Raw genomic sequence first — 24,916 nt, forward strand, 5'->3', positions numbered from 1 at the left:
TCCAAAAACAGAAGAAGGAGCTGCTGGTTCCAAGTCCAAGAAGACGGAACCGAGTGAAGAAACTCCAAAGGACGGCGAGAAACCAGAAGCTGCTGCTCAAGAGATTCCTCAAGAGGAAGATAAACCCACGGAGGGTGCGGTGGCACAGACGGACCAGCAGGTGGCAGTGAAAACCGATGAGCCAAAGAATGTAACTTCAGAGGTTCTGGTAGAAGAAGCATCAAGTAGAGATCAGCGTGAAGGTTCTGGCCCAATTCACGACGAGAAAGACTCTTCCAACGTGTTTCCTGAAGCAGAACTCTCAGAGGAAGTTACTTTAACAGATGATCAGCCTGTAACTGAATCTGAAGGTCCAAAACTAGATGATGAACCCAAAGAAAAAACAGACGATACTTCAACTCCGCCAGAGGAAAAGCCCAGAAGGAGCACAAGGAGCAAAGCATCTAAAGCTGAGGAGAAGGAAAAGCCTCAGAAGAAGCAGGAGACAACGGCTAGGAGATACACGACGAGAGCAAAAAGCAGCAAAACAGGACAAGAAGACGCACAAGAGACAGAGGAAGCTACTAATGAGACACCGGACGCTGCTGAGGAAGATCAACCAGCGGTTCAACAGAAACCAAAGAGAGGAAGACCAAAGAAAAACACGAGAGCAACTAAAAAACAAATGGCCGCCTTGAAGGAGGAGAGTCTCGACCAAACCGTCAAAGAAGAAGAACTTGACGAAACAAACTCAACGGCTTTGAAAGAAGACGTGGAGATGAGCGAAGAAGAAAGAAGTGAAGCAAAAGATGAAATCAGCAAAAAGGAAAATGATGATGTGATACCGTCTGGAGATCTGCTGGCCTCAGAGGAGCAAAGTCCGACTCAGCTAGCTGGTGGCGATGCTGAAGGGTCCAAACAGGAAGTACTGGAGGAACGGAGTCCAACTGAGGCTGTTCATAATGTAAAAGAAGAAGAGGAAGATCAACCAGTGGTACAATGGAAAGCAAGGAGAGGAAGATCGAAAAAAAACACAAGAGCAGCTAAAAAACAAATGGCTGACTTGAAGAAGCAGAATCTCAATGAAGAAGAACTTAAAGACGGGACAACCTCAGCCAGAAATGAGGAAGCTGCAGCTTCTATAGATCGAGTTCAGGAGATGGTGATGAGTAAAGAAGAAAGAAGTGAAGCAAAAGATGAAATCAAAAAGGAAGGAGACGACACGATACCGTCTGCAGAACTGCTGGTCTCAGAGGAACAGAGTCCGACTCAGTTAGCTGGAGGCGTTAGCAATGTTGAAGTAACGGCATCTGGCCTAAAAAGGTCCAGACAGGAAGAACTGGAGGAACCGAGTTCAACTGAGGCTGCTAATAATGTGAAAGATGCTGAAGAGGCGCAAGAGGCTGAGGAAGATCAACCAGCAGTACAACGGAAAGCAAGGAGAGGAAGACCGAAGAAAAACACCAGAGCAACGAAAAAACAAATGGCCGCCTTGAAGAAACAGAGTCTCTCCAGGCCAGTAGCCGATGAAGAAGGTCCTGCAGAAGAACCTACTGATGATACAAACTCAACCGCTAGTAAAGAAGATGGAGAGAAAACAGTGGAGATGGCAATAAATGAGGAACAAGAGGATCCTCAGCTTCAAGTTGTAGCTTCTGTTGATGATCAAGTTCAGGAGATGATGAGGGAAGGAGGAAGTGGACCAAAGGATGAAGTTAAAGCTGAAAGAGAAGACACAATAACAACTGGTTCCACAGAGGAGCAGAGTCTGTTAGCTGGTGTTAGCAATGCTGAAGTAGCGTTAGCTGGTTCTAATGGGTCCAAACAGGAAGTCTTGGAAGAACAGAGTCTGACTCAGGCTGCTAATGACGTGGCAGATGCTAACGTAGCTTTAGTTGCAACAGAAGATTTCAAACAGGAAATCCTCGAGCAACCAAGTCTGACTATAGCTGGTGTTAGCGATGCTAAAGTAGCATTATCTGGTGGAGAGGAGATCAAACAGGAAGTTGTGGAGCAGCAAAGTCTGAGTCCGTTAGCTGGTGATGTTAACGATGCTAAAGTAGCATTATCTGGTGGAGAGGAGATCAAACAGGAAGTTGTGGAGCAGCAGAGTCTGAGTCCGTTAGCTGGTGATGTTAACGATGCTAAAGTAGCATTATCTGGTGGAGAGGAGATCAAACAGGAAGTTGTGGAGCAGCAGAGTCTGAGTCCGTTAGCTGGTGATGTTAACGATGCTAAAGTAGCATTATCTGGTGGAGAGGAGATCAAACAGGAACTTGTGGAGCAGCAGAGTCTGAGTCCGTTAGCTGGTGATGTTAACGATGCTAAAGTAGCATTATCTGGTGAAGAGGAGATCAAACAGGAAGTTGTGGACCAGCAGAGTCTGAGTCCGTTAGCTGGTGATGTTAACGATGCTAAAGTAGCATTATCTGGTGAAGAGGAGATCAAACAGGAAGTTGTGGACCAGCAGAATCTGAGTCCGTTAGCTGGTGGTGTTAGCGATGCTAAAATAGCAAAATCCAGAACAGGAGGGTCCGAACAGGAAGTCTTGGAGGAAAGGAGTCTGAATGAGGCTGCTAATGATGTGAAAGATACTAAAGTAGCATTATCTGGTGCAGAAGGGTCCAAACAGGAAGTCGTAGAGAAACAGAGTCTCACTCAGTTAGCTGGTGGTGTTAGCGTTGCTGCACTTGACGTACCTGGTGCAGAAGAAACAAAACAAGACATTTTGAAGGAACAGAGTCTGACTCAATTGCCTGATGAAGTAACAGAAGTTTGTGTGGCTTCATCTGCTGCTGAAAGGTCAGAAGGACACATCTTAAGAGGAAAAAGTCTGACTCAGTTAGCTGAAGATGTAAATGTCACTAATGATTTATGTGATGAGGAAAGATCCAAAATAAAGATTTTAGAGGAGTCTTTGTCTCAGTTTGCTGATGATGATGCTGAGAATTTACCTGCTGCAGAGGAAAAGAGTCTGACTGAGGCAACTGATCATATGAAAGATGCTAAAGTAGCATTAGCTAGCATGGAAGAGTCCAAACAGGAAGTTGTAGAGGAACAGAGTTTGACTTTGTTAGCTGATGCTAAAGTAGCATTAGCTGGTGCAGAAGAGTCCACACAGGAAGTTGTAGAGGAACAGAGTTTGACTTTGCTAGCTGATGCTAAATTAGCATTAGCTAGTATTGAAGAGTCCAAACAGGAAGTCTTAGCTGATGATTTAACAAATGCTTATCCTGAAGGAACAAAATGGGACATTTCAGAGCGACAGAGTCTGGATCAGCTCACCTGTAATTCAGAGGATTTACCTTCAGAAGAATCTGTAGCAGGACCAAAAGAAATGACACCAGAACCTGAGACTAAAACCAATCCTGACCCACGGGAGGACAAGATGGAGGACAAAGATGGCTACCTCATGTCTGAGGTGAGCATAATAATGTATTAGTGGGTTCATATTGGTGTTTTCATCAACGATTTGGCTAAATAATCTGTTTTTAGGTCTTGTTGGATGGAAATGAAGCGGAGATTAAACCAGATGAAACCCCAAAATCTGCCAAGCGGAAACATGAAGGCAGCAGCACGGGTCGGTTTGTCCGAATGTTTCCAGGTTTATGTTTTCAACAATAGATCAGTTATTTACCGGGTTTGGATGCAAATAATTGAAAATGGTTGAATTTCAATAAATTTTTCTCAAGATTTTGAAAGTTCTTAGTATTTAAACTGCAGAGTTTTGTAGTTAGGTTCAGTCTAGCGTTTAGTTTCAGAAGTAAATAATATTTTCCAGATTTAGGCTTTTATTCTGATATTTTCATAAATCTAAAGAGGCAGATATATATATTTTTTAAGTCTGTTAGAATTATTAGGAAGGTGTTTTACCTCAACACGATTTATTATTACTTATTGATCTGTGTAATTAAAACAAAGGTTACCTTATGTTTTATTATGTTATTGTAATTGGCAGATTTCTTTTATTTGTTTTTTGGACCAGTTGGCTGTATAAGGCGTGAGAAACATTTAAAAGCATAAAATTTAGCTTTATTTTAGTTTACCTCGTCTGTGCTGCAGCATACCATCACAAACATGATGTATAATAGTGAATTAAAACTCTTTTTGTCTCCAAAGGATGTGGCTTTGTTTAAAAATATAAAACTATCAGTTTAGATTCCCTTCTGAAGGGATTTGACTCAAGAATCAAACTTTATTTTGACAAATTTCCAGTGTTTTGTTTGATTTTTTTCATGCTGCACTGAAACAAATCTGTTTATTGTGAAGGAAAATAATCGGTTTTAGTGCTGCTGCCAGGTTGAAACTTTGATTTGTTGTTTCAGATGAGACTGTGAACATTGCAACAGCAGAAGAAGAAATACAGGAAGTAAAAGCTCCCAGAACGAGAGGCCGACCCAGAAAGAAAGCGAAGACGACTCCTGGTACTGACGAAATGTTTAAACGGAGAGATCTGGACACAAATCCAGAAAAATCACTGAATGTTTTCTTTTCTTTCAAAGTGAGAAAATCCACCAGAGGTCAAAAGGTCAGCACTGAACCAGAATTACAAGAAGAGGAGGAGAAGGAGTCGCTTTCTGCTGCTTCAGGCGACATTCAGCCTGAGATCCAAAAGAATTCGGAGGAAACGGACGGCAGTTCTGGTTCTGGTGACCAGAAGCGACACATTGAATGTTTGAAGGAGGAGAAGAAAGAATCCAGCTTGGCTCAAACAAAAGGTGAAAAATCAAAGTTTCCATGAAAAAATGGAATTAGAAAACTAAATTTGCATCATAGAAACATGAGTTACTGCACTGCAACATGAAATATCTTTTACTGGATGATAAATTATAACAATTCAACTACAGCTTTTCAACTCCAAGGAACATTTAGGCCTGGAATTTTTTAAATATTTAAAATAATTAAACCAAAGCCTATAAAATTTATTATGGATTCTTAACTGGTTCTGTCATAACTAATGTTGCTGGACAATAAATTGTCGCAGATGTTATTGCGATAAACGTTTTAGACCATCTTCAGGTAATATAATGGCAAAAACACTCAAAGATCAATAAACTTTAAAATTGACTTATTACTGCAGGCTTGGTCTCAACAAAATTGCCCTTCAATAAGACTTTTGTAAAAGTTAAAGGTGCAAATTAATTACTTTGTACTGTATGTTAAATATTTCCAGCATTTATGAAACGAAAAATGTTCCAAATAAAACCAGACGGTTGTTCCTCACAGTTGGATGAGAAGTTTGCTACAGACTGCCAGAGGACGGTAACAGACTATGAAAGCATCAGGATTGTAATTTCTTCTTCTGCAGTTGTTGGCAGACAGCGGAGCGAGCCGGTCGGACCTGGAGCCAAGAGATCTCGATCCCAGTCTCCACCTGTTGCTGCCAATGTCAGTCTGCCGCCGTTCGACCCGGAATGCCCTCTAGGTGAGAACGAGTCTCATTCAGATGTTTGTTGTCAGAGTGGAGCTGCTGGTGCGTTAGGTGGTCAGTTGGGTTTCACCCCAACTGACGGTGGAAATCTGTTTTTAGAACATGAGCTCTTTGGAAAAGCCACAAACCACCTCAAGTCAACATAAACAGTCTGTGAGCTTTCATTTTGAAAATTTTAATTTTTTTTTTCTCGTTTTTTTTTTGCTGATTCAGGTCAGGAGTTCACGGTCCAGAAACTGGCGTATTTCTGTAACCTTTGCTCGGTTTTCTACCTCAACGAAGGCGCTGATAAAGACCTGCACTGCTGCAGCAGAACCCACTACGACAACCTGCAGGTAAACAGACGTAGAAAACGTGACGTTAGCGCCGGCCGCCTCACTTTGACGCTTTTCTGTTCCCATTTTCAGAGACATTACCAGGAGCTCCAGCAGAAACCTTCAGGAAACTCCCAGGGTTGGATTTCTGACTGAAAATAAATGAAGAAAAAGTTTCAGTGATGAACAGAACAGATCTGTTTGGTTTAATAAAGGAAATTCCCTCTGATTTTTTCTGTAAATATTTTAATTGCTAGCTTTGCTTATTTCCTACCTGCAACTGCACTAAATCTTGTAAAAAATTTTACTAGGCTAGAACACAGACCAAACTAACTTACAATTTACTCTAGATAATTCAAAAAGTACTAGTTCTAACATTCCTGATTTTTTTCCCACACTTAAGACAATCTGCCAGTGGAGCTAGAATTTTTTTGTTCTAAACCTATGGTCAATAATTTGCTGAAAAATGTTACAAAGTTTTTTTTCTACCAAAAAAATGTCCACATATAAGACGGAGGTTCACTGCAGTGGTTTAGAAGTGAATTTAAACAAAAAGATACATTTAGAATAACGTGCATTTGAAACATCTAAAAGTTAGGAAGAGAAGATTAATGTTTTGCTTTTTTGGAGCGTGAACAGAAATGGTTCTGATCTGACAGGAAATGAAAAACTTTAATCTGCAGTTAGCTTCCATCCAGCAGATGGAGGGAAACTTCACAGCAAAAGAAAAACTGATGGCTTTACATTCATGTTGAGTTGGTGAAATTAAACATCAGATTTACCTTCACATCGTTCCTCAGATTAATGTAAAAGTTTCTGGTAGTGAATCTGAAAAACAGACCAAGAGAAGCAGAGATCAGAGTTTAAAAAAAAATATTTCCACAGAAAAGTTCAACCATTTTCAAGATAACTTTTCAAACAGAAATGAACTGAAACGTTTTGATTTTTACTGTTGATATGGTGGTTTTCTATAATTTACAACAGAGACAAAATATGACAATTTTATGTTTACAGTGGATCAATAATTGGACCATTTTGAATAATACATATTCATTGCACTGAAATGTTTCAGGTAAATTATCTTCCTACTCAAATTAAATGTTTAATCTCTAAAAAAAATTTTCTTATTCTATCTGACCTAAAACAATTTGATTTTGTCTGATTTAACTTCAGACGGCGAGAAAAGAAATTATATTCATCCTTTATGCAGCAGGTCGATCAAATGATCAATCACTTAATATCTAAAAATTACGTCATCAGACCAGATTATAAAGTCGAGATTTTGGTATTTAAGGAATAAAATGACAATAATTTGTATAAGTAGCAAAAAATAAAAAACATTTTTCCAAATCAGTTTCTTTCAATAAAAACTTATTAAACTAACTTTAGGCGTCTGTGTTAAAACATGTTTTTCATTTATTGGAGAGAAAATACAGAAATTATATTGAAGAAATAGGAGAAATACTCCTGCAGGTTAATGTAACCAGTTACTACCCGACTCTGGGTGGATGTAAATATCGTTTTTCAGATTTAAACATGCAGCACTTTGAAGGATTTTCTACAGAAATGTTTAGGGATTTCAAACTTGTAGTTTTGAAGCGAACCTGCAGGTTGTTGAGGTGAGAGAGGCTGCAGCAGTGGGAATCCTCGGCTGCGTTCTCGTCCAAGAAGAAAACCGAACAGACGGAGCAGAAAAGGCCAAAGATGGGCTCCACAAACTCACCGGCTGCAGAAACGACAAATTACAAACAAAACCTGACAGAAAACTAGATTCACTGAAAATCACTGGGTGTTGCCTCAAAAGTCACATCTGCCAGAAAAAATGTACAACTGTCCACGATTAACTGCATCTTTTTATGATGCTATAAGATAAAACTAATCTTGTAAGAAGAAAAAGGACAATTTTTCACAGAGAATATCCACTTTTCTTCTTGTAAGTCTAATTAATTCAACCTTTTTGGCTTTTTGTAAGAAATTGAGCCTCATTATTTCATGTTTTAAGTAAAATATTAAAATATCAACGGAAACAAATGAAGACTGGAAGCAAAATCAGTTTCCTGATGACTGACGAAGAAGAAAGAATACGGTCAATGTTATGGGTTTGCAGTTTGAATATTTTTGGATTAACTTCTCACTTTTTGTCATTGATACATTTTCTGTGATGGAAGTTTTTCTTGTTTCATTCAGAGAACAGAGCTGAATGAAACGATGCCTTAATATGCCTTTATAATGCCTTAATATTAGATACATTAATTGACAATTCTTTTTTTAGGATGCACTGTTAATTTGATTCAAAAGAAGCCAAATACAAAAGCATGCCACACTTTTAAGATGTGCTATTTACCAGATAAATGACGCTGAGGTTTTCTGTAGAAATGTGACAAAATGGAAGCATTGATTATTGATAGAAATCCAGACCTGAGTTTTCCTCTCGCTCTTCACCTCCATCATCATCCTCTTCCTCTTCATCCAGATTCCTGAGAACTTCCAAAGACGACTTTGGGAGCTTTCTCGTTTTGTTTGCTGGACTTTCCTCCTCGTTTGTTTCCTCCTCTTCATCGTCTTCAGTCGCTTTCTGATGGGAAACGTTTCCAGCTTCTGTTTGTTGAGGAAAACTCAACCGTTGCGTCTCGTGAACCTTTTCTCCATCTTTAGGTGGCCTGGTTCTTCCTCCGTTAGTTTCTGGTTGATCCTCCGTTGAGACCATCGTTTGGTGAAGTTTAACGTCTTTAGACAGAAGCCTGGAGGGACTTCCTGGTTTCTGGACTTTTGTCTCTTTGTTGCTCTGATCTCCAGTTGGACTCACGAGGACCTGAAGGTCTTCCTGACGTTTTATCTGGGTTGTTTCATCTTCAGTTTTCTTGTTAAGAATCTGGGATTGGTCACTCAGCTCCAGCTTCCTCCTCTTCGGAGGAAGATTCTGCTCTGGTTCTGAACAAAGGTTTCTCTCGTCTGGTTTGGATTTTGATGAGGCAGCTGGTTTCACCAATGAATCAGACTCGAGGTTTATCACAGCCTCTCTTGACTTTCGAAGACGCCAACTCAGACTCTTTAAACTTAAAGAGCAGAAACAGGTTTGATGTGGTTAATTTTTAAAAATGGTTCCTTTAATGGTTTCATAAAAATTAAAAACTAGGTAAAGGCCGTATTTTCAGGTAAAACCCTTAAAACCAAAAGTCTCTCCTCTGCGTTTCCATTGTTGGGATTCCAAAAATAAATCTGATTAATGGAAATGCACCAATTAAAAAAAACAAAAAAAAAAAAAACAAATGTTTTTCAACTGAATCAAAAGTGGTTTCTTCCACAAACACTTTTTCGCATCAAATGGTCTCATGACCAACAACCGGATGTTACTACTGGAGGAAATGACGAAGACGACGACAGGAAGAGGTGGGACGATGATGGTGCTGCACGTTTTAATGACTCAGTGAACAAATTTATTCAATGCAAAATCGTGTTTTTTCAACATTAACTGAATTATTGACAAAGTTTTGTGTGAATTTTTAATGGACACGCAGCTAAATGTGATGTTCAATAAAAACAGTAACTGATCCATGAAGGTTTTAGTTGTTCATATCTGAAACGTAACCAAGAGTTTACAATATGGACTCAGTTTACTCTCTCTGGTAATTCCTGCACCCCGTTTTGTCCCCAACACTTTCCATATCCATCCTTTGTCCGTTTATTTCCAAATAAATTTCATATTTCACGTCTTTTCCACCAACTCTGGTCCAAACTGGGTTGAGGACAGTCAGCTGTAAGTCGAACCAGTCCAACATCGACTCCAACTACAAACATGAAACACTAGAGGAAGATTTTCTAACTGTAAACTATGAGCAGTTTATAAATGATGACTTTAGAACCGAGTGTCTCAGAAAAACGTTCAGCGTAAAACAAAAAACTGCAAAGAAATAAACTGGTGAAGTTTTTGCTGTTATAGTTTTATATAAATGAACCATCAGATGAACATCAGATACTCACGGTTCAACACTTTTAACTTTGCTCCTGTTTGGGAGGGAAAAACATAAGAAATGAGGCGGATCAGAACCAAGAAGCTCGGTATCATCTGGGTTCACTCAGATCAGCTGAAACACACACACACACACACACACACATACCACATGTGGTGTTCTGGTGAGGAGCTCGATGAGATTTGGAGAACAGCTGCTGTTACACCACTTGATTCAGCCATTTCAATCACAATCTGACAGAAGACAAGAGGAAACAATTATCTTCACATGTGGAGGTTCAGTCCTGGGTCCCTCTTATTTAATATCTACTTGGTCCCACTGGCTCAGATTACAAACAAGATTAGCTATTATAAGTATGCAGATGATGCTCTGTTCTACATTACAATGTCATCAGGTGACTTAAAACCCATTCAAGCGCTAACAGAACAAATCAATCAATGCCAAAACTGAAGTTTTTATCTTTGAACCTAAAGAGGAACGATTTAGAGTCGACGCACAGCTTCAGTTATTAAAGATGGACTCTGACCTGAACCTCCAGAGCTACATAAAGACGGTTACAAAGTCGGCCTTCTATCACCTGAAGAGCATCTCCAGGATTACGTGAGATCTAGAGAAACTAATATTTGTGTTTATCTTTAGTTGATTACTGAAACGGTTTCATCTCAGGTCGGCCTAAAAGATCAATCAGATCCAGATGCTGCTGCTGCAGTTCTGACTAAAACCAGGAAGTTAGAGAACATCAGTCTACAGTCCTATCCTGGCTCCCTGCAGCTCAGAGAATAGACTTTAAAAAACTGTTAGTTTATAAATCACTGAACAGTTTAGCATCACAATACATTAAATATCTGCTGTTGTCATAGCAACCTTCCAGACCTCTCAGGTCTTCTGGTTCTGCTAAATCCAGACTAAAACCCATCTGATTAAGAGTTACTTTTTTATTATCTTAGTCTGTTTTTGCTTCGCTATATCACTGTGATGTAACGTAATGTTTATTTTTATCATATGAAGCACATGGATTTGCCTTGTTCCTGAAATATTCTGCACAAATAATCTGTCCTGCCTCCACAGGCCAGATTAAAACCAAAATAAAAACAATCTAGTTTCTTAATTTCGGTCTCTGCAAAGAAATCAAACATCCTTTAAATGTTTATGTTCTTAGTTAATCCTAGAAGTGGAGCCAAACATTACGGCAGAAATGAGACGAGTTGCCCTGAAGGGGGCTGCTGCGGGCGTTTGGGTCGTTACCCTGTTAGCAAGCGGCAGGAAGTTGACGAAAGCAGCAACGGTTGCCACTTCTTTCATGACTGTCATGATGAGGTGAGTTGTCGGTTCAGAGATCTCCACGCAGAGCAGCCGCTGCCCCAGACGCCGGAGCTGGGAGACGTGCTGCAGAGACAGAGAGCTGCAGGTTTAGAAGCTGCTGCTGCTGGTTCCTCTCAGATCGGCTCAAAACGACTCACAGCGTTGCTCCACTTCATCACAGATCGGTACATCGTCACCTGCAGACAAAGCAGGGATGGAACTATTAGTGGTTGTTAAGTTTTATGAACGGGGATCAGTAGAAGCAGGAGAAACAAAAATATATGCAAACTCATTTTACTGCAGATTTTTAAAAATTCTGTGTATTTTTTATTATTCCCTTTGCTCTGGTTTGATTTTTCAGCTTCATTAATATTCTAAGAGTTACCATTTAGTTGGCTTTGTTCTTTATCTGTGTTATAAATGTTACATCTATGAAGTATTGTGAGAAGGCAGAACGATTTCAACCAGTGTTTTTTAAACTGAGGCCACCAGGGGGCGCCTCAGAAAACTTGAGGGGAATATAAGAAAAGCAAAAATATAAAAAATTTACCTTATATATTTCTTCTTAAATCAGATAATTGTATCTATTTTTCAATTTTTATTATAAAATACAAGTTAAAATAATTTTTAAGTATTTAGGCCTGCCATGATCAATTTTGCTGGATGATAAATTAGTAATATAAACAATAATGTTGTTTTTAGACCATTTTAAGTGATATAACACTGGAGGTGGAAGACATATTCAAAATAAACAAAATGAATTTTGACGTCTCTACAAACAAACTGTCCTTAAACAAAGAGCAAGTTGACACCAAAACACCAGGCTGGAGACTTTTGTTACCAGTTTTTGGTAGAAAAAGACACAAAAAAGAAAAACAACAAATCATGCAAATGGAAATTATTTTGTTTGTTTTAATTTATCCTGAAATGAATGCATTTACTGCTTATTGCAACAGGTGCCAGTCAAATTTATCAACCTGCATTGCTGCTCCTAAACAATATTTAACCAATAAGAACTAAAGAAAACTAGCAAACATGCTCTAAAAACTAACCGAATTAGACAAAAAGTCACAGAGAAATAAAAACTGTAATGAAATTGTAACGCTGATCGTTTCCCTCAGTGTTTGGGATAAACTCGCACCTCTCTGAATCCGGGACGCATGTCCTCCAACACCAGGTGAACACTGAGCAGGGAGCCTTTAACAGAAACTGGATTTTTGACGTGATTCATGAGAAAATCACTGCAGTCGTCCCAGCTGCAGAAAAACACAAATGCCTGAAGCAGAGAGGGAGAAAACTGAAAAGTTACGACGCAGGGAGATTTAACCATCTAATAAATAACTATAATGTGATGTTTTTACCCTCCTCTGCAGAGGTAGAACCACCACGTTGTAGAACAGAGTCTGCAGATTCTGTTTGGGGAAATGTTTCCACACCAGCTTAGCAACATCCTGGTGGGTGTAGTTTCTCTCAGGCAAACCCGTTAGCATGACGGTGCAGAACTTTGAGGCCTGGCTGATGGTTTTCTGCAGGTTCAAAAGGCACAAATAGAAAAATAAACGCCTAAATTATTCTGAGGGATTTAATAAATGCACATTTACATAAACAGAGTGCTTTTAAATCCCTCCTTAGAGTGTTGGTTTGCTAGGTATCCACCAGCACTACATCTGACCACATTTCTGCTGCATGGAAAAATCAACAGTTTTATATCTGAACACTGCAAAAACAAACTCTTACCAAGTTTCTAGTGCAAATATCTTAGTACACTTAAAATAAGACAAAACTAACTTATAAGTAGTTTTTCAGCAAGATGTATAGTATCTTGTTTTAAGTCAATAATTCCTCTATATTGCTGAAAAAGTTCTGGTTCCATTGGCAGATTATTCCACTTATAACAAGACATTTTTCCATCTTACATGTGAAATAATCTGCCAGTGGAACTAGTTATTTTTCATCAATTTTGAGGAATTATTGACTTAAAACAAGATACTATACATCTTGCTGAAAAACTACTCAAATTAGTTTTGTCTTATTTTAAGTGTACTAAGATATTTGCACTAGAAACAAGATAAAAAATGTTGGGTAAGATTTTGTATTCCTCTATAATTAGAGACTCCACTCCACAAACAATAATTATTTTGCTTCTTGATCAAAGTTGTGCAGAAAAGAGAAGTTACCTTAAAACCGTTCATCGGACTGACTGTCAGATAATCTACGAGACAAAAATTTTACGCAGTCACTTACTGTGAGCTTCATCAAGCCTCCAAATGGTTTCCGTTTGTTTTTATTTTTTACCTGGGATGTTGAACCAGGGACAGAAGGTGGGAAACAATAAAGGGTAGGTTGTCATGGTGATCCAGAATGGAGGAGTGCTGCCCTGAGGAACGCCACGTTTCATAGTTGGGATGACGGCGCCATCGACGGCTTTGCTACCATCTGGCAAAGCTCTGTCTGGCACTCTTGGTGCTGCACACAGAAAATGAAGGTCAGTGTTTTCATTATGTTTATGTAGATTCTCAAATCTGACCATGACATGTTGAAAGGCGTCGGCTAGAGAGGAGTAAAATGTCTCGGGATTTTCATGGCCTGGATGTCGAGTGGAGACTGGAATTATAAGCCAAAGTTTTGAAAACGGGGAACATTTCTGTAAAAACTCTAATTTAAGGCTTTTTAAGACCATTATGAGTGGAATTTAAGACTAAAACCTCAAAGTAAACTTTTCCCAGGCAAGTGGCGATTAATGTGCACTTACTCATGATCGATGTAAAAAAAAGTTAGTTAGCTAGCAAAGGGTATGCTAGCAGTGAGTTAGCAGCAGCCTCAAGTCACAAAACACAATAAAGATGTCTTAGTGCAACTTGGCAAAACAGAAAAGTCCAGCGAGGGAAAAAACGCTGAGAATATGTTGAGATTAAATAGTGCTGCCAAGGCAAAATTTTACATTTTAAAAAACATTTTAACGTCTTAAAGCTGCAGAACGCAACTTTCATGAAAATTTATTTTTTTTACATATTTGTTGAAACTGTCACCAAGTTGTGACAGTTTGGTATGAGAAGGATAAATATGAAAACAAAAATAAAAAAATTGAGCTCTTCCGCCTTTTCCCAGTTCAACTAAAAACAATCAACCAGAGGGATTCCTTAGTGCTGTCAATCACAATCTCATGTAGCGTTACTCATCCATTGCCCCCTTCCGCTTTGCTCTCTGCTATGCTGCAGCTAACATATTCTTTTGTGAATGCTAAGGCTAGTTAGCATCACCTCTGTTGATGGTGGATAAATGGTTTTCCTGTTTCTCCGCCATTAGCACATTTAGCTTTGAGTACATGAGGTTGATTGGCAGCGCTAAGAACCTCCTCTTAGCTCGGATTGGTTTTGGTGCATTTCTTCAGACAGCCATAGTAGCTCAGGTGGGGGATATCAATGTTTTTTAACAGATTATCCTGCTCAAACCGTCCCAATCCTAATCCCAGTTCCTCCATTCTTGGCTCCACAAAAGGCCGTTGCTTTTAGGGCGACAACATTTCAACATTTATGTCCTAAAATAGAAACTGACGTGGAGAAACTTTTTTGCTTTGAGGTATTTTCATCCTGAAGACTTGATGAGCTGGAGAGCGCTTCAGCAGGCTGTACCAAACTCCCAATATGTCCGCCTCTTCTCTGTTTTTAAATTCAACAAACACCTGGAACACACAAAGAAATAATTTAACTTCTTTCTACACACACACACACACACACACACACACACACACACACACACACACACACACACACACACACGTGAGACACCTTGTTGAGAAGAGGCAGGTATCGTCTCACACAGCCGATTTTTATCAGAGTTTCCCTGAGAGCGCCGGCTTCGCTCTGGGAGACGTTGTGGATGAAGATCAAACTTCCTCCATCGTCATTCCGTGTCTGTTGACACAGATGTGTCATTTTATTCTGCAGTCACTTATTCTGAAATAAAAATCTGTGTCAAAGTCAGAGATGATGTGATACGTACAGAATGGGTCTTTTTCATCAGAAATGAATAAAAGCCAAACTGAAACAAACACAGAAACAGAGTTGATGTTTTTCTTCAGATACACCAAGATTCTAAAACCGTTTTTTGATTTCTATAAAGAATTTAAACTCACTGATCTTGAGGAAAATCTCAGTAAATTTCATCTTAATTTGTTAAAAAATAGTAACTATTTAGCTTTTACTTACTTAAATAATCATAACTTTTTAATCCCTAAAATTTTTACTGCCTGTTTGTTTTGCATCAAATTATATTCGTCGGGTTTTCAGAGAAAATTAAATATTCTTTTACTTTTACACTGAATAAATTTGTGAATTCCCATATTTTGATGTGTAAAGACATAAAACGTAAATATTCCTACTGGCGTCATGGAAACCATCTTGTGAACAACTCCGACTGATAGTTTAGATCCTTTGAAAACGATGTGGTTCTGGTCGGAATAAACCACGATGTCCTGAACAGTTTTCACAGACGGCATCAGGACAAACGCCTAAAAACAAAAACATTAAGGAGTCAATTTAATAATTATAGCATTCACACATTTAACTGAACTTATATGGCAAAAGTGAAGACATTATTCAACTAAAATTGCAGAAGTCTTTTTCACAAAGATGGAAACATTTTTTTTTAAAATCACTTGTTGATTTAGGAGAAACCTTAATTTATATTCTTTTTCTTTGTAACAAATGTACATTTACATATACATGGTGCTTTTAAATCCCTCCTATGAGTGTTGGTTTGTTAGGTATCCACCAGCACCAGCTCTCAGAACACATTTCTGCTGACTTCCTGTTCCTCACTGCATATATAAATATACAAATATTCGCATTTTGCAACTTTCCTGGAAATTTTCCCCGAATTCTCAGCTGCCTTTCTTCGTGTTTTTATTCATATTTCTCCGTTCTGGTTCAGGAAATGCACAAAACGAATGAAAACTGCACCAATGGACAAAGTTTCTCAGGCCTTACTGGGAGGGATTTTCAGGTTTTTACCTCCAGTGAAGCCTTTGTTAAGAGGAGAAGAAGGTAAATTTCTGATGCATCTGCTACCCACCATGCACTTTTCAGGAATCACGTAGATGCTGCTCCTCTTATAGATGAAGCCAAACGGGCGCAGCAGATCAGCAACTTCATCCTCTCTGTAGCAGCCGTCGAAGTACATGGGCAGGTTTGTTATGAGCAGCACCCTCGCATTGAGGAGAATCAGCTGAGAAAAACAGATTATTGGTGAGATGTTCACACAGATTTCACATTTTCCTCTTCAACTCTAGATTAGGCTTCATGTGGAGTCAAAAGGTTGGGAGATGATTTGGATTTAGTCACGGTAAATGACAAAAAAATTAGGTTATATTTGCATTAATGATCCTGAGACAAATTAAATGGTGCGTCAAGCTTAGGATTTAAACTAAAAATTTATAGTTTGTGTCAGTTTAAAGCAAATGTTTAACTCAAGATGTGTTTTTACAGAAGCGGTTCATAAATGTTTAATAAAAACTCACCTTTTCAGACAAAATGGTTTTCCTGCTTAAACAATCTGCAGAGGAGAGTCAAAACAAAGGTTTACAGGTCAGTAAAGATTAACATGCAGATTTTCTAGCTTTTATTTTACTGATTTTTTACCGATTTGTTTTTCACTCAGACATTTCACCAGGTCCTCTGTGAAGGTCGGGACGGCAGCTGCAGGACTCGTTCCTCCACACGGGTCACTTTGAGATACTGCTGCAGGATCTGCATTGAATTTACCGATTAATCACATTTTCTGATGTTCAAGAGTTAATTTTTAGAAAAATTACAATTTGTTTTTCACCAATGCACTTGATGTTAACCCACCCAGAGACGACCACAAACGTATTTTACAAATTTTATTTATTTTGACTTTGAATTCAGGAGATCCGGTTCAGGTCAACTCCCAGAGGGATTTCTTGAAATAAAAACCATTTTTTAAATATATTTTCTGTTTGTAATTTTTATTTTGAGGGACAAAAGAAAAATCTCTTAAAATCAGAAATGAAATTTGGTATTAGGAAAGAAAAGATTTCATCTTTAAGCCATATTTCTTCTTGTTAAAGGAGTTTTTCCTCTCCACTGTCGCTCCATGCACGCTCAGTTTGAGGGATTAAAGTTTACGAGTCACGCAAACGACTGTCTGCTGACGCTACGTGTTCGTTGTGAATCCTTCAAGTTAATGACTCGATGCAATCAGCAGAAAACGTTTTAAACTACTTTGAATAATGAAATTAACTTTATTGTATCGTCTGATAACTGAGACCAAATGAAAATGGATGCAAGAAGAGATTGAACACTTTTTTCTGTAAACTTCCTCGAGACGACATGCTAGCGCTATAAAAATAAAATTGTACTACAATAAAGAAAAAAACCAATACTTTATGAAGATGGCAAATAAACCATGATGTGTCTTTATTAGCCGACCCCATGATGAGCCAAAACTAACAAATTCACAGAAGAAAACCCACTGTGACTTTTATATGATTCACATACCAGAAAGGAAAAATAGCATCAGGTGTTCTTTGGTCGGTTTATGTTGTTAAATTTACCTTTTTTCTTTGCTTTTCTCCTTTTTTTCTGCTGCTTCTTGAAATCAGATGAACTTTCTGTTTCCAAAGCGTCAGCCCTCTGACATGAGGAGGAAGTCTGAGTTTTACTCCGACTCTGTGATGATGAACCAACTGAAGACGTTGGACCTTTCAGGAGATCCGGTTCAGTCTGAGGCGGATCAGCTGGTTCTGGTGTAAAAATGATTGATGGTGGTTTACTGGATGAACTCCACTGTAGTTTGACTGTAGTTGTAGTTTGAGCCTCCACACAATCTGCTGATTTTATTTCCAGATATTTCAGAGTTTCAGCATCTTCAAACTCTTTGGTCTGAAAAGTCTTCAGGTTTTCTACCTGCATAACATCTCCATTTTCTTTCCTCACATCCCCAACTTCCTGGAGATGTTCTTCTCTAATTTTAGGTTTCCGTCTCGTTTCTTCGGTGGTCTCCTCTTCCAGTCCCTTTGGAGATTCTTTAAGCTCTTTTTGTGTTTTTTTAGAGTCACTACCAGCCACTTTCTTCTTTGTAAACATCAACTTTGTAGATCCTGGAAGCTTTGAAACTTGTTTTTTCACCTTAAATTTAACAGCTTTTACTTTTGGAGATCTAACAAACTGCCGGTTTTGGATCATTCTCGCTTTGGAAACCAAAGCTTTTGCTTTTGAGACGCGTCTTCTTGTTCTTTTTGGTAAAGATGCATTGTTTCTAGTTGAATGCAGAGACGCAGGTTTGGTTGGTCGTCTCTTGCAGACTTTTGGTTCCACAGATAATCTGAGAAGACAAGAAAATGATCTGAATTAGAAAAGCTTTCATGTTTGAATGTGTCCATTTTAAAATTGTCTAATTAATGCAACACTGCAGTAATGCCTGCTTATAATTGCTTGTTGCGCCAAGTAATATTTAAACATTTAGCGCTAATCTGTTACAAATTAACTAACCATGTGGAAGCAAAACTCTGCCCCAGAATAAAAAAAAAATTCCCAAAAAGTGGGCGGAGCCTAAAGGCTGAGGGGCGTGGCCTCCATGCACTGAAGTTACTATATTTAGCAACGTTTCAGGCTCCGCCATTGACTTTTTTTATAATAAAAGCAATTTTAAAAAACCCTCTGTTTATAGTTTTGCTGTTATTTGGATGATTTTACATTTCTTGTAAATAGTATTTTGCTTTTTTCTTGCATATATTTACTCACATTTTATACATTTTTAAAATGATCACCTAGAATCAAAATCTTAAAAATTGCAGTTGCACATTTCTTTAAATGTGGGCCTGCTATTGCTAATAACTTCAATATTTTTTATTGTGTTTGCCATAAAGTCACTCAGTTCTTTGTTGAGTGACTTTATGGCACTGTTACTTTGTTACTTTGCTGCTGATATGCCTCAATACCAGACAGTACACGATATTCCTATTTTACTTTAATGGGAAAAAAAAACTGTAAAGATGTAGGTGTGAATATAATTAAATACAAACTGCTTCTCTCTTTCTTTAACCACAGTGACTGATGCTCCTTGAATATCGAGGCTCTTCATCCTTCTCACTTTTGGTGCATCAACCTGGTTTTTAAAACACAGATTAAAGACATTTAAGAGTAAAAAGAGCAAAACTAATGTTCGATATCTTAAACAATGATCAGGTTATAAAAAAAATAAGTCTGGGCTTTAATAACAGGTTTGCTAAAATACACAACATTACATTTACTTTTATTTGCATTTATTAATCCATATTATATTCAGTTATTTAATAAAAGTTGGAGATATTGGATTTATGGCACAGATTACACCTGAAAAGCAGAATGTTTTTGATGATTACATACTTTCAATTTCAACTTCCTTTTTGCTGAATGAGAAGAAGAGGAGGAAGATGATGATTTCAGGTTCCTGAGTTCAGCCAAGATGATGGGAACCAGAGTTCTGACCACAGTTTTGAGTTTTGGTATCTCCGTAAGTGACTGGACAGCTGCAGGAGAGAAAACGTTTGTTCCAGAGGCTCGTCATTGCGGCTCATCTCTTTTCATAACAATACGGACAGAAGCTGTTCTGCTACTCCAACCTGATGATCTCATGATGCTTTTGGTCAGCTCCTGTACTCGGCTCGACCTCTGCCGTTTACTGGATGACCTTGAGAATTTCTTGCGTCTCCAGTTGGGTGAAGACTTTTTCTTCTCGCTCCTCCCAGATGGAGATCGCCTCCGAGGGCTCCTCAAATCCGAACGGTAACGCCAGGTTGAAGGCGGTGAGCGAGATCAGCAGGAAACCAAAATCAGGTTGAAAACTTTAAAAACTGTAAATTATCAGCAGTTTGTCTGACATGAAGGAAGGATCTATTATGCAAAGTTCACATTTTGTGCTTTTTGTGCTTCCGTTTGGTTTTCTACTGCTTCTAAAAACAGCAGCACTTAAAAAAAAAAATCACTTTTCGGCAATAAGTTTATGTTTTTTGGTGTCTGGAAAATGAGCGGCTTCAAAAACTTCTGGAACGTAACAAATCAGCAGGCACTGCCCCGTTTCCTAGCAACCCATGCCCGGCCCAGACTCGTCACCTAGCAACCCAAACAGAACTCGTGGCCAGCAGCAACTTATTTGGATTTAAAGTGACAGAGGCCCTAAAACAGAACTGACCAGACTGAAATCTCATTACCCAAGAACTATTTTGCGCAAAAAAATTTTATGAACATGTTTAGACCACAGAAGTATCCTAATGTCTTTAAGGAAGCATAATAAGTCACCTTTAAATTTCCGCTAAAAGGTTTTCCAGTATTACCGATGAGAATTTTGCTCCGTTTTTCTCGTATCTCACTGACCTGTGAGTGTTTGGATCCTCCTGCTCCTCTGGTTTGCTTCTATCCATCAAAGGATCGTGAAAATGAGGACCTGGAGAGCAGGAACTGCTCCTGGTTCTGTAACATTTTTTCTCCAGTCTGTATGGACTGATGGATCTGGACCTGGACCTGGACCTGGATCTGGACCTGGATCTGGACCTGGCCCGGGTTTTGGACCCGACTCTGTGATCGTAACGCTGGGATGTCTGAGCAGAGGTGGAGGCGTCTTTATCAGAAAAACTACAAAAATAAAAGAAAATAAAAACATGATTTAACTGGTAGAAAATAACCCAAAAAGATACTTTCTAAAAATTGAGTAAGGATTTTTATTTGACTTGCCTCTCAAACAGTGGTGCTGTACAATCCCAATTCGGGTATCTGTAGAAAAAAATTTAGAATTACCAATTTTTTAACATTCAATTCAATAAAAAGTCAGAATTTGTTTTTTCTCTTGGTAGGGCAAAACGTTAAAAAAAGAAAAGAATAAAAGACTGTTTTATTAGGAGTTTCTACTGTAGCAAAACCAAAAATCTCTTAGAAATCCTAAAATATTCCTGATAACTCCACAAAAAGATAAATAAATCACAAAGAACAAATGTTAAATTGAGATTTTAAAAAAAGGACACTGACGTTTTGCGGAGCATAATGCAGGCCTTGATATGAAAGCTGATATTCTGGTGGATGACCCAGTCCTGGCAGGAAGAGCAGAAAACGTTACAGGAAACTCAACGAAAAAACATTTTAATCAGTGCAGCCAGAAGGAGCATCGTTTCTTTATAAAGGTTGCTCATTTTGAACATTTAACCAATTTCTTCTGGGGTTTTTTTTTTATTATTGTTTTTAACATATTTCAGTTTTATGTCATAACATACCTGCTGTATCTAAATAATTCTTCAGGACAAAAAGTGTGATTTATGTCATTAAATTCCACATAGCAACTGCATTTAATTACAGTTTTTAATTTGATATTTATTGACTTCTTTATTAAACCAAAACTGGAGAAAATAGTATGAAAAAAAATAAAATTTGGCAGTTTTGGGGTGCATTAACTGGAATTTATTTTCACCAGAATAATTTTTTACGATGACAAATGACAGAATAATTTTCATAGTTAGTTTCCTTTAACAAGAAAATGTTAAATGAACCCAACTATTTTTCTTTTTAATTTTTGTGAAACTTTTGTTATAAGTTCCTACAGAACATCAAATTTTAATATTTCTACATGAAATATGACATTTATACTATTTTAGCAAAAACCTTCTTATGCTACAGTTGGAGCTGCAACTAATAATTGTTTAAGTATTAATTGATTATTCTGATAAATTGACACATTCTTCAGATTTTCATTTAACATTCAACGTTAGAAATACGATAATTATATTTTTTATTAAGAAAATAAACACTTAGTTTCGTGAATTTGAACTGGATGAATATAAAAAAATGCCATTTACATTTCGATAAAGTAAAAACACTGACATAAAAAGGTGTTTTGATCTTAAATGCAAATTGAATCCATTTTGTAGTTTAAGCTGAATTAGTTGCTCTGAATACATTGTTTTACAGAAAATTCTCTTTTGACTGTTTATTCCAGTTAATTAATAAATTACTAAATCGATGACCATTTCAATATTTGATTAATCATATCAGGACTAGCTAAAGTAAAAGTGAATTCTACAATTGAAAAGGTTTTAACTTAAACTTTTAACTTGTTAATGGAGGGATCAGAGGAAACGTCCCAGACTCACCTTAATATTAACGCAGACTGTGCTGCAGAGAGAACAGGTGTGTGGGAACGCCCTCGGTGTGGCGGCAGTGTAATCCTCCATCATGGCTTTTGGAGGCAGACCGTTAAAACCAGCTGGCACAGGTAGGAACGCCCTGCCTGGGGGCGGCAGCAGCCATTGGGTGGAAGCTGCCTCGGGCGGACATGTTGGCCTCATGGATGGAGGAGGAAGCGGATTTAAATCAGAGTAACTTCGTGTTTTCTGGTACTCCTGGTTTGATTTTTGATTCTTCTTCGTTTCAACAACATTTATAACTTGTCTGTGAGTTAGACTGTTATTTTTGCACATGTTGTCATTAATGGCTTTGCCAGGTTCTCCGTCTCCAGGTACTGAAACAAATTGCTTCATTTCATCAATTTGTCTCATTTCAGGTGTTGAACTCCAGTTGGCCTTTGGTTCAGATCCTTCAGAGTTGGAAGAACTACTATCGGTTTCTTGCGTCACCAGAGGAAACAAGGAGGGAATGGATTGTAAACTCTGTCTTGGTTGGGTCTGCAGGTTATTCAAATTATTGGGTGGATGGTCCACAAAGGTCCTGACTGAGCTAGAACAGGTGGAAGAGCTTTTCTGATCATGTGAACCCCAGTTTTTCACCTCTGCTGAGCTCCTGGTTTCTTCCAAAACTCCATCAAATCCAAAATTTTGATCGACTCTGTGAATCTGTTCACCTTGTGAACAACTAAAATGGTCAAATCCAGTTGTGCTTGTGACACGTGGAACGTTTGAACAATCCATTGTATTCTTTACCTTCATAATGTAGATTTGCCTCAAAATGGCAGGCAGATTTGCTACAGTGATCAGGTCTTCAGGGTAGGAGAGGAGATTTTCCAAATCTTCTTTTTCAAGCCCAAACCGTTGGAGGATCTTGGTGGCCAGTTCTAGAATATTCTCTGGGTTATCGGGGTAAGGATGGGGCTGCTCTGTCCCAGCTTTGTCATTGTTGTCTTGTTTCCTGCCGATGTCGACTCCAATATCACTTGTACTTGTATTTTCCTCTGTAAAATGTGATGAATTCAATGTGGAAGAACCAGATTCATCCATATCAAGGGCTGAATGTTCTTGAGAAGAAGAGCAATTTGAAGAAGAAAGCATCTTTTCTGATGTTTTAGAAACAAGCGTTTCTACTGTTAGAGATTTCATATCTGTGCTTCCCAGTGTGGATGTTATAAATATCAGGAAAGGAGTGAAGGCTGATGGTTGGAGAAGTAGAAATTAAAACGTTATTGTGTCATAGCTTGGCGTTGTTACAATGTTTGGTGATAAACTGACAGCCTTGCTGTCCACAGCACAGTCTGTTTGCATCGATGCAAAGCTACCAGATACAACAGGAAACAAATGACCAAACCTTCCTTGCAGCAAATGTTCCAGCAGCTACGGCGCTAAAAGGGTAAAGAAAGACGTTAAATGGAAGTTTATGTTCCTCAGGATGTCAGAATATGCAACCAACTATCTAAAATGCCCTTTATGTACTAGTAGTGAAGTGATGCACAAAAAAGTATATATACACATATATATATATATACTTATACTTTTAAGTATATATAGAAAATATATCCAGAAAATGTAAAACTTTAAATAAAACATAACCATTTAACTTTAGTTTTTCATAATTCTTCAAATAGACAGTTATTGCTTGTAAATGAACAGATGTAAGAGTTATAAGAAGCTACTTCAATTATGAAACTGGATGATGTTAAAGAGTTTTGTTGGTTTAACCACATTTCATCATAAAAACTATTTACCAGGTTATACAATTTGTTACTGGCTGATTGCATGACGTTTATAGAACAAGAAACCATTTATTTCTGCAGTGTTGGCTAATTATTTAACTGCCATACAATCAGGCGCCCCATGTTTGGCAACACTTGTTTTGTGTGCAAGTAATCTATAAAATTACCAGTTTGCTTTTCGAGTTGCCCAAACAATTTAGCTTGCTAGCTTTTTGATTATATTCTAATTAAGAGTTGCATATGTGTGTGTGAAATGTGCAGATTAAAAAGAAAAAGTCACAACTACACGTTAACTTGTCGACCACAATGGTAACCAAAACAAACAAAAATAATGGTAACTAAATTGTTATTGAGATATCTGTCATTTACACAAAAATCATGACGCTATGACTACATTCTTAACTAAGGTGGATTAACAATGTTAAAGTTAGACGTGTGAGCCTACTTGGACAGCGAAGACGTCATAAAACAGCATTTAGACTAACGTTAGCGCGGGGGTAAAAACCGTTGGTTAGCCATTACGCTAACGAGACAAAGGCTAACAACGGTGACGGCATTTTAATCTAAACTCTTTTAGTACACGTTTATTTTTCACAGTGAACTGCTACATACCTTTAGTTGGGTTTTCTTTCAGCTTATTTATAGAAAATTAACCACCGTTTGCCACTTTTTTTTTTTTTTACATAAATTATCAACTGTTTGCAGGTGAGCCAGTTTAAATATGGTGACTCTATTAGCCATATCCGGTTCAGGTGCTGAATTTCAAAATAAGAGCCTAACTGTTTACAATTTAGATGTTCAAGCGAATTTACCCGTTAAGCAGAACCGGTAATCAAAACAAGAGATTTACTTATTGGTACTTATATATTCAAATAAGAGAGAAGACGAAAATGGTGTGGATTAGTTTTTTATCTCAAGGACAAAGTCTAAATATATCATGGGTAGCAGCATCCTAGCATCCTCTTCCGTCATTAGAGACAAAACATAAATAAAATAGCTAAAGTAAAACAGAT

At 38.0% G+C, this 24,916-nt stretch overlaps 2 protein-coding genes across 5 annotated transcripts in view; one reads left to right on the plus strand and one right to left on the minus strand.

Annotated features, from left to right (window-relative positions):
• The window catches only part of LOC106914602 (uncharacterized), a 22,307-nt gene extending 16,354 nt beyond the window's left edge, over positions 1 to 5,953 (plus strand). The window contains exons 29-35 of one of the 3 annotated variants that reach the window (XM_014981480.2): positions 12 to 3,400; positions 3,475 to 3,583; positions 4,305 to 4,403; positions 4,482 to 4,697; positions 5,288 to 5,404; positions 5,624 to 5,745; positions 5,818 to 5,953. In XM_014981480.2, the coding sequence (XP_014836966.2) occupies positions 12 to 3,400; positions 3,475 to 3,583; positions 4,305 to 4,403; positions 4,482 to 4,697; positions 5,288 to 5,404; positions 5,624 to 5,745; positions 5,818 to 5,880 (4,115 nt within the window). In that variant the 3' untranslated portion in view covers positions 5,881 to 5,953. The remainder of the gene's footprint in view (positions 1 to 11; positions 3,401 to 3,474; positions 3,584 to 4,304; positions 4,404 to 4,481; positions 4,698 to 5,287; positions 5,405 to 5,623; positions 5,746 to 5,817) is intronic. The other 2 variants (XM_014981482.2, XM_088015254.1) reach the window with 2 other exon arrangements.
• On the minus strand, positions 5,570 to 24,817 carry LOC106914603 (uncharacterized). 2 transcript variants are annotated; one of them, XM_088015262.1, is made up of 29 exons: positions 24,516 to 24,817; positions 22,135 to 23,552; positions 21,020 to 21,081; positions 20,729 to 20,767; positions 20,372 to 20,629; positions 19,621 to 19,766; positions 19,385 to 19,527; positions 19,042 to 19,124; positions 17,572 to 18,341; positions 16,637 to 16,744; positions 16,516 to 16,550; positions 16,071 to 16,223; positions 15,379 to 15,507; positions 15,000 to 15,038; positions 14,786 to 14,911; positions 14,553 to 14,679; positions 13,293 to 13,463; positions 13,175 to 13,209; positions 12,359 to 12,523; positions 12,139 to 12,273; positions 11,156 to 11,194; positions 10,941 to 11,081; positions 9,843 to 9,928; positions 9,706 to 9,729; positions 8,143 to 8,780; positions 7,329 to 7,450; positions 6,507 to 6,552; positions 5,827 to 5,876; positions 5,570 to 5,739 (listed from the first exon to the last, which is right to left on the minus strand). In XM_088015262.1, the coding sequence occupies exons 2-27, from the start codon at positions 23,311 to 23,313 to the stop codon at positions 6,526 to 6,528; spliced, it is 4,980 nt and encodes a 1,659-aa protein (XP_087871388.1). In that variant the 5' UTR covers positions 23,314 to 23,552; positions 24,516 to 24,817; the 3' UTR covers positions 5,570 to 5,739; positions 5,827 to 5,876; positions 6,507 to 6,525. The 2 variants fall into 2 exon arrangements, with proteins under 2 accessions (XP_087871388.1, XP_087871387.1); XM_088015261.1 differs by having other exon boundaries at positions 19,621 to 19,769.
• Positions 24,818 to 24,916: the final 99 nt, after the last annotated feature.

This window comes from Poecilia mexicana, unplaced genomic scaffold (assembly GCF_051168715.1).
Source record: "Poecilia mexicana isolate PSO_F unplaced genomic scaffold, ASM5116871v1 scaffold_18, whole genome shotgun sequence".
NCBI lineage: Eukaryota > Metazoa > Chordata > Actinopteri > Cyprinodontiformes > Poeciliidae > Poecilia > Poecilia mexicana.